At 44.4% G+C, this 9,496-nt stretch overlaps 1 protein-coding gene across 3 annotated transcripts in view; it reads right to left on the minus strand.

Moving 5' to 3' along the window:
* Positions 1-668: 668 nt before the first annotated feature.
* The window catches only part of LOC109531286 (uncharacterized), a 13,387-nt gene continuing 4,559 nt past the window's right edge, over positions 669-9,496 (minus strand). Inside the window, exons 2-7 of one of the 3 annotated variants that reach the window (XM_019895500.1) lie at positions 7,995-8,068; positions 7,563-7,791; positions 4,736-6,651; positions 2,927-3,145; positions 2,033-2,158; positions 669-807 (exon numbers count right to left, since the gene is read on the minus strand). In XM_019895500.1, the coding sequence (XP_019751059.1) occupies positions 2,054-2,158; positions 2,927-3,145; positions 4,736-6,651; positions 7,563-7,791; positions 7,995-8,068 (2,543 nt within the window). In that variant the 3' untranslated portion in view covers positions 669-807; positions 2,033-2,053. Of the gene's footprint in view, positions 876-2,011; positions 2,159-2,926; positions 3,146-4,735; positions 6,652-7,562; positions 7,792-7,994; positions 8,069-9,496 lie in introns of all 3 variants that reach the window. The other 2 variants (XM_019895497.1, XM_019895499.1) reach the window with 2 other exon arrangements.

Consider the following 9,496-nt stretch of genomic DNA (forward strand, 5'->3'; position numbering starts at 1 on the left):
GAACCATAAACATCTCTATGTGCATACTTTTGCATTTATTCAGTAGGAGGGAAAAGGGCTTGGGTTAAGGTGGAGGACGGGATGGATCAAATTGCCATCATGAAGCAGTCACGTTGCGAAAATCCATGTACGTACTGCAGATGCACATGCAGTGTTGTCGTAACTGTCGCGTACCCCCCCCCCCACGTCCCCCATGTACGGATGATTAAAATGTGAGAAAAGCAGGTCAGAACAAAGGGCGGCAGCGAGTGAAGGTATTACAGAGTTGAGCACACCAAAACGGACACTTAAAACACCCAAAAAGACCGCCTCGACTTCACACGCACCCCCTCCCACCCAATAAAACACTTCAAGTATTCCTACCCTTGGCTTCAAGTATTCCCGCCCCACCTTCAAATTCACCACCAGCTCTTAGGTTTACAACATAGGCTAAAGATAAGTGCACTCCAAATTCCACTATACACATAGGATTGATGACACTATGCAACGGTGACCAGTTAAAACAATCACGTTTTTCATTTTTATACACAAACATGTTGATCGTGATTTATGACATGGGATCGATGTTGCACGGCGGTGTCTTGTTCCCCCTCCCCCTGAGTGTAATGTTCAAGTTTTGACGTTTTTGGGGGGGAAACGGACACATGCCACCCTTGGTTTGGTTTTTAAATACCACCATGATTAGATTAAAATCAAAAGAACAGTCACTTGTCCTTACAGACCCCGTTGTGCTTGAGTGACGGCTCCATTATGTACAAGCTTCTGATTGCTCGTGTGACTTCCTTGTCATTTGCTCTACGTCGGAATCTAGGGGGAAAAAAAATAGGAAGACATTTTTCCACTCGGTTGCACATGGCCAAAACGTAAACCTGTAACTGAGCAAGAAAAACAGGACTTCAACCAAACTTTGAAGGAAAATACTTCATATTAAAGTCACACAAAGCTCCAGAGGTGCAATTACCAAGGTTTTTGGAGCACTGCGTTATCACACATTATCAATAACCATATTGAATCTATGAAGGGGCAAAAAAAACAGAAAAATTGTTGCATCAAGAATATGCCATTTTCGGTTTATATCTTAAGCACAGTTAACAAAAAGCAAATACAACCGAACTCTGGGCACACACACAACCCATAAGGACTCTTAATTACACTTTACACTGATCTGACGGCTGGAGTGGATCGCCCGATATTTTGCATTTCAAAAACGGTGCTTGGCCGTCATGTCATGATTTGCTGATTGATCATGACCATTGATGAGATCTGCGAAATAAGACATTACGGCAAACACAATCTCGATTCCGCCAGGGATCTTCCATGCTGTCATTATGTGTGTGAAGTGAAAGCTAATCGTTATTTTAACCTTGTCGCATGTCGTGTGAGCCGAAAGACTTTGCGCTGGCACACGCAAGTTACGCCTTTGCATCCTCGACCACCTAATCACAAATTAATGGCATTTGCATAGCTTTGTCATTGATGTGGTAAAAAAGTCAGAAAACCACGATACTTAAAGAAAAAAAAAATATTGACACCATGTATGTTATTTCATGAATCTTAGCATCTCTTTAGAGACGGCTTTGAGAACGTGTTTACTACATCAGGCATCTTTTAAAACACAGTGTCATGTCAGACAAGATTCCCCGGATCAGTGTGTTGTGCTAAAATCAAGCGATCAAGAAAAGGACCCCAAAAACATTTTGGTCATTAGGTGGATGGTTAATTTGAGGTCTTAAATGGCTGGAAACAATAATCATCAAAATTGAAGAAAGAAAACCAAATGACATCTAAATAAATTTTACTTCTTGAATTGCACTGAAATAAATTATGTTTTGCTTGATATTAACATTTATTGACAGGCAGCTGGAAATATATATCGTATTGCTCAGGAGAGTCTGCATTTTTCCCATCATTTCGATGGAGGAATGAGCCGCAGGGCAAAGTTGACCTGATATTTTAAGGTAAACTGAGTATTCAGAGACTGCATGTCAGTCTTTGAAAAGGAGCCACCAACCTCAACCTTGGTTCAGCACACCCTTTGGATGACGAACTGGCCTCAGGAGCCAGCGACAATGCAGTTCCTGCATTTGTACAACTTGGGGTCATGGGTGCGGATGTGGTTCCGTACATTCCTCAGTCGAAAGAACGTCTTACTGCAAAGCTTCAGAGCAGAAGGCCATCAGACAACAGAATCCGAGCAAAGAGTCAAAAATACAATTCCAACGATACGCTACTACGGCAGACCCTTGAAATGATCCGATTTGTTCGGATTGTAATGGGAAATAATGAAAGGTTGTGGGTAGTGATTAGCAGGATCTCGCGCTGCCATTCTGATGGCAAATCTTCAAAATGATCATCAAACTTAGATGGCATTGGCACCAACTTTTACAGGGAAGCAACTGTTTCCATTTTATAGGTGACATAAGCGCACTGTGCCGCGTTAAAAGTAGCCCATTCCTCCCTTAACCTTTATAATTAAACATATGTTGGTCGTGATGAATACGATCGATTAACAAAGTAAATTCACATGGTGGTGTAGTGACCATATTATATTAGGCTTGAAGAGGTGCCATGTTTATGCGACAAACTAATCAATTGTCAAGTTAATTCATAGTTATTTCAGTCGATTAATCGGTTCCAAATCCTTGGAACTTCACCCTCGAAAACAGTAAATCTCTGATTTCTGTATTCCTCCATGAAAACAGACTGATTGTATTTCTGTTTTTCTTTTTAAAAGTAAGACATTTGGAAACATCTGGTTTTACTGTGGGGGGGAAAAACAAATGATAAACATTTTTGCTGATTTTCCTCACATGTTACAGCATTAACCAGAAGCTGAATCAGATTTAACGCACATCTGTGCATTTTCTGCACCGCCAATTATAAAATAAAGGAGCCCCGGCCGAGGATGAGGCGGGTCTCAACTTACCAGACACGGCCAGTGCTTGCCTTCGATGTGCCGCAGGCGATGCATGATGAGTGCATCGCAGTCCTTGTAAGAGGTGGAGCATTGCGTGCAAGAGTGGGCCACCTTCGGAGCTTTTGGGACCTGGCTGCGCGGGCCTCGCAGCTGCTTTAGCCTTGCCCGGCGAACAGAGTCCAATACGACGCAGCCCCTGCTGCTCAATGGGATGGCGATAGGCTCTTGCTAGTAGGATTCAAGACAAAAAACTGTGTAAGACTGTTGTGGGGCTTACGCAAGACTGTACATGGATAAAGATTGCGCTTGCATAGCGCTTGAACTACTCCATAGTGCCCAAAGCGCTTTATAAAGCCTCACATTCAACCATTCACGCACACGTTCATACACTAATGGGACATTACTACCATGCAAGGGGCGTCCAGGTCCATTGAGAGCAAATCAGGGTTTAGTATCTTGCTAAAGGACACTTCTACATGGTCACAAGGGTTGAGGGTTAAACCAACAACCTTGTGGTTGTGAGGCGACCACTCGAACACTGTGCCATGCTGCCCCATAAAGCGATTTGGATTCAATTCACCATTTTCTTAAAATTCAGCTTCAGTGCAATATTTATTAAGTACAGTTACATCTACAAGAAAATGTCATCAGCAAAACTTTAAAAGTAAAACTTTAGTCCATCTCTAGCTGGTGGTATTTTGCCCCTACAACTTGGGACATTGCAAGACATTTTTTCATCTACTAATGCCTCTGCGACCAGTGAATTTGCTAATTTATATCAACACACAAATCACAAACTCCTGCTCCATGCTTTGGCCCATGTATCTGTAAAATAGTAGAAATGGGTGGAAATGTGAAAATGACAATTCCAGATTAGGGGACCACTGTGCTTCTAGTGTAAAAAAAAAAAAAAAGTTAAGACTGGAGCCCTGCCTTATAAGGTGTGGAAAAGTGGTACAGAGAATGGATGGATATACTTAAGATCGTCACCATGGCTGACGTAAGCCCTACCCAATTCTTTTCTGGTTTTTGAGCGGATGTTACCTACATAGCTGTCGTCTCATTAAACTGAAACAGGTGTTAATTGTAACTGATTTATTTCTTATTTTTGAGCATGTGCTGACGATGTAGCGATTTGTCATACTTTATGTATCGATACTTATTGTGATACTAATTTTCTGTTCATAGCTGACTGCTCTCTACCTGCCAGGCGTCTGTGAAGTGTATTCTACACCTAAGCACAAATTCGGGTGTTTCGCAGCCGGGATAGCATAGACTCGGCTAAGATGGGTGACTGACGTAGACTCGATGCTTTTTTAATCAGCTCGGAGCTGATGGGATTCTCGCATAATGCTTTTACCTGGTATGCTTGGAGGATAAGAGTGCTTTAAAAGCACACAACTTTGACAATCATAAAATTTCGTCATCTGAGATCACGATTGTGAAGGTAAACCGATAAATTGTCCAAACCCTAATTGAAGCTGTCCATTTGTCAATTTTCTATGATACTTGTCTTGTACTGGTCTCCAGTCAATCACATGGCACATATAGCGAGACAAGCGTTCACACTGACATCCACACAGATGGGGAATTTATATAGTCTTTCACGTATCAAACATGGATGTTATTGGAATGTGGAGAGAAACCAGAGTTGCCCACGCAAGCACTGAAACATGCACAGTCCACACAGAAAGGTCCAAGCTCGGATCGGAACCCATAAACTTTGTCTGAGCGCCACTGTGCCGCCCAAGACACTATGACTATACCTTATTTTTACACAACTGTCGTTATGAACCAACGGCCACCCCCTTTACTTACCTTTGGTATGGTAAGTGCAGCCTTTTTCCCTTTAGATCTGACTAAAGGCGTGTCGTTTCTGGAGTTGGTCCGGCGTCTCTGAACCCTGCTCTGGCTCACACTCCTCTCCTCCCTCTCCTTCTTCACCATCGTCAAGGTGTGGGGTGGTCCTCTGGCTCTCAGTGCCCTGTGCTTGGATTGACCCGTTCCAAATTTCTCTCCGATTTGTGACACGGAGCGCGTCAAACAAATATCCACGCTCTCTTCTTCTTTCTTGATTCCCACCATGGGTGCCCCGGAAGGCCGGCAGAAGCTGAACAAAAAGCCTGAGTCCAGTAGTTTGATGGGAGGCTTGCTCTGGCGCTTACCCAGGTCTGGGGATGGAGGATCCAACAAAGGGCCGCCAACTGGCACAGGATCTGGGGGTTCCTCTTTGATGACTTTGTATAAAGGGTGGTTGTAGATGGCCTGGGGAGGAGAGTGCTCTGAGAACTGGAACCCATCGTGTTGATCGCCCTTTGCTTGTCTCTCAGTGTCCATCTCCTCCCTCAACACTTTCCTGGGTCTGCCCCGGGGCTTCCGCTCCTCTGTGGTGCTGCCCTGTCTGGGCTTGGCTTTTGTCCCTGGACGGCTGCTGTTGTAGCGTAGTGTCTTGACCGGCGCGCCGGCGATGTTATTCCTGGCCTGTGTTCTCTGAGACGAATGATTGACTGATGCGAGAGAGAGACCTGAGACCGAGTATTCAGCTGGTTCTGATTTGATCCTGACAGTGTTCCTCGCTGGAGTTTTGTTGGAGGTACGCCGCACGGGCTGCTGGACAGGGGGATGGACACTAGCACCGTTCCTCACAGACCGTCTGAGCTCTCTCCCACTGAAGCCAGGCCGGGATGCTGCTCGGAACATATCAGGTAAGACCCCTTTACTTCGCATGCTCCTGTCGCTAGGAGGGACGTGTTTTTTGGAATTGTGCCTCTTTGTCATTCCTTCATTGACAGGTGGGCCGCGAGACTTGATTTTCCCCTCCTTGTCGAGTAGGATACTGTTCACAGGGTCGCAGAGGGGAAGTGACAGTGTCACAGGGGTATATGGTAGCACTGGGGGAGCGGAGCGGGGTTTTCGCCTCTTGGTTAGCGAGTAGTTGTTGGCTTTGAGCTTCCTGAGTCGTTTCTTCTGCCTCCAACCAATCAGATCTTCCGGTCGAGGGAGAAGGGCTGTCCTCTGGAGCCCGAGAACCAGCATTAGTTTGTACTTCTCCTGGGCTCTTGCGTAGTCTTCCTCATCCACTCCCACCTCCTCCACTTCCTGCTTCACCCTGACAGGGCTACAAACCGGACTGGATCTGGGGGTGCACGACTTTCGGTTTTGTCGAGGGCTTTCCAATATGGGCAGTAATCTCTGAACTTGCTGAGCAGCCCCAGGACTTGAGCGGAGTAGACGGGTGTTGGGTGGAGATATGGGGGAGTAATTTTTGGACTGTGGGGTGGCAATATTTGTGGATACGGCAGTCTTCTTGGAGGAAGGAGATTTGAAGTCCATGAGCTTCATTCTGTGTGAGGGGCTCATGGGGAGTCTGTTATGAACTTTGGCATTTGACATCCTATGCAAATTGCAGCACGGACTCCCTTCCAAAGATTCATCAGATGTATCCACTGTCAAGTGGACTCCGCCAGTGTTATCCTCTAACTTCCTTTTCCTTTTGGTTTCTGTCTGTTGGTGATGGCGCCGACTACAAACCCCACCGTACTCCAATTTTACATCCTGGGTAGGATGGACAATGTTGCGGTGCTCTTTCATGAGAGCAGAGCAGGCCTCCACAGCAGGCCACATGCCCAAGTGACGGGCCATGGTGATGACTTCAGGGAGGTCCACCCAGCGCACGCAAAGGGTGGAAGAGTAGGAGAAATCCAGCAGAGACAAGAGGCTGTCCTCGCTGAAACCTGAGTGGAGAAGACAGAACCTTCAGTTAGATACATGGATTGCTTGGTGAGCGAGATGACGAAGACACTTTGGTCAACAGGAAGATTGAAAACTGCTTTCAACTGCTGCTCCTTTATGACTTCACCTTTTGCCAACGCCTAAAAGAACATTAAAAGGAGCCCTAAGAACATTACACTGAAATGATAAGTATTATGCTTTGTGAATAAAAATGACCAACAGATACGTGAGTTAGAAATACAATAACTTCCCTAAATTTTAATTTTAATTAACCCTTATTCTTAACCATTCAAAATACGAGACAAGTTACATTTATTGCAGAGTATGTGGCCCTCATGATTCTGTCTGCCCACTAGATAGCGAAAGTCCAAGTCGGGAGATGAGAGTCTTTGCCGCGTGTATTTTTTGGCCTTCCTGAGTGGCTATTAAGACGCTCAAACTAACAAAAGATGCCCTCATTTGAGCTTGACAAGTGGTTGTTAACGCGTAACAAAGGCGACAAACACATGCAATTCCTCTGCATTTTTTTTAACGAGTGTGAAAAGTTACTCAAGGCTTTTTGGATGACACTTTGAGTGATATTGATCGTTTACACAATGACTATAAGCAGTTGTAAACATCTTTGAGGTCGGCATTCAATTACTCAGGGGTTTTTGCAATTCACAGGCTGCCCCTATTCTCCACGAATAATGTGGGTTTCTGATATTACATGTACACAAATATCCCTATTCAGACACAGCCATTCCGGACAGGTTTGCCCCCCAAAATTCAAACAATCACAACGAATGGTAACAGTTGTGCATAGACTTAAACAGTTTTGATCCTAAAACTGTTGCATGTGTTGTGTTTTTTTATGAAATACTCGACTGTTAAGATGTGAATGTGACATACGCTTGACTATATTTTGACTTACCAGTGAGATCTATGTCTGTCTTCATACTGGAATCCATCTCTGTAAAGACTTCTTGGAAGTGGTCACTGACGGCTGCCAGCACAGCCCTGTGCGCGGCGTAGGACTGACCGTTAGTGCGCACAGTGATGTCACAGAACATCCCCGCCTCCCGTTGACTCCTCAGCTTGTTGAGCATGTCAGAGCCGTGCGACGCTATCGTCTTCGTGACGCATCCTCGGCTGCCTAGCTCCTAGGAGTGAGGCAGATTTTAAGTGTGTGTGGTGGGGGTGGAGGGGCTACGCTGTAGGAATGATGTCAGGGACATCCAAGATGGACAGAAGATGAGAGCGAGCAACTGTCAACTTAAAATATGTGTGATAAAGGGGAAATGACTTATGCCAGATAAGCAACTGAAATTGTGTATTTCTTTTCAAAATTGCAACCCTTGCTCACCTCTGTCACCTTGTGTTGCTGGCTCTGACACTCAGAGCAGTTCAGGACAAAGTCTCTGATGTGGAAGTACATCCCTGCAACAACAAATGTATTTATTGATATCTTTTTGGGAGGGGTGGGGGGGGGCACAACTTCTACATCTGTTATTAAAAAGCTAACTAAATATTAAGACTTTCTCAGTATGATCCTGTGTGGTTTTGAAAACTACAGCGACAATAATAAACATTTTAAAACAGCGACTATGAAATCAGTCAGTGAAATAATGAGACAAGAATAGCGGATGACTAATGCACAGACCCTATTTCAAAGAAGTTAGGGTGTTGAAAGAGTTCAACCTGTATTTAATTGAGTACACCACAAAGACAAGATATTTAAAGTTTAATACAATACATTGAGATTTATATAGCGCTTTCACAACAGCTGCAGCTGTAGCAAAGCGCTTTACAAACCGATTAACGTAAAGTAAAATAATAAACACAACACAGAACAAAACACGGACAGTCGTGCAAGCTTAACCACTTTTCCCTCGAATACGCTTTGTTGTTTGAAGCAGTTATAGATGAAAGAGGAGTGGATCAAAGTGTCCTTTTCACCAGTTCAAACTGATAAGCTCCATTGTTTTTAGCAAATAATCATGAACTTAGAATTTAATGGGTGCAAAACATTCCAAAAAAGCTGGGAAAGGTGGCAAAAAAAAAGAAAGTTGAGGAATCATTAAACACCCGTAAACACCCATTTGGAACATCCCTCAGGTGAACAGGCTAACTGGGAACACGTGGGTGCCATGAGTGAGTATTAAAAAGGAGCACCCCTGAATTGCTGTCATTCATAAGCAAAGAGTGGGTGAGGTTCACCTATCTGTGAACAAAAGCAAAAATAGCCAAACAGTATCAGGACAATGCACCTCAATGTACGGTTCAGGGATGTGTCCAAGGACCGGCAACCCGAGGCCAAGGCCAAGGCCAAGGACTTGACTCCCAAGGCCGAGGCCAAGGCCAAGGAATTGACTTCCAAGGCCAAGGCCAAGGACCAAGGACTTGCTTCCGAGGCCAAGGCCAAGGACCAAGGACTTGCTTCCGAGGCCAAGGCCAAGGACCAAGGACTGATTTTGAAACTGAGGCCTAGCCAAGGACATGTATAAAACAATGCTATCATACCACTTGGCAGGATCCTCATGATTAACACCCCTCCATCATAACCCTTTGCACTCCCTAATGCTTGAAAGAAGTGATTTTATTCAAAGAGTAGAACAGTCAGGGTACGTGTTATTTATACTGAGAAAAAGAAATAAAATCACATGATATACATTTATGAATTAATGTTTTAGTGCAGTAGTTTCTTAATATGAAGTAAATCAACACTCAACAGGCATGACATGGCACGGAACACAAGTTGAGAAATGACTTTGCATAGAAGTCAATCACTGACTGCAGAAAAAGCGGTAATCTCTCAGTGATAATTTTACAGTTTACTTGCAGCGAGTCCCAGGGACTCACTGATCA

The sequence above is a fragment of the Hippocampus comes genome, unplaced genomic scaffold (assembly GCF_001891065.2).
Source record: "Hippocampus comes isolate QL1 unplaced genomic scaffold, H_comes_QL1_v1.1 scaffold237, whole genome shotgun sequence".
Lineage (NCBI taxonomy): Eukaryota > Metazoa > Chordata > Actinopteri > Syngnathiformes > Syngnathidae > Hippocampus > Hippocampus comes.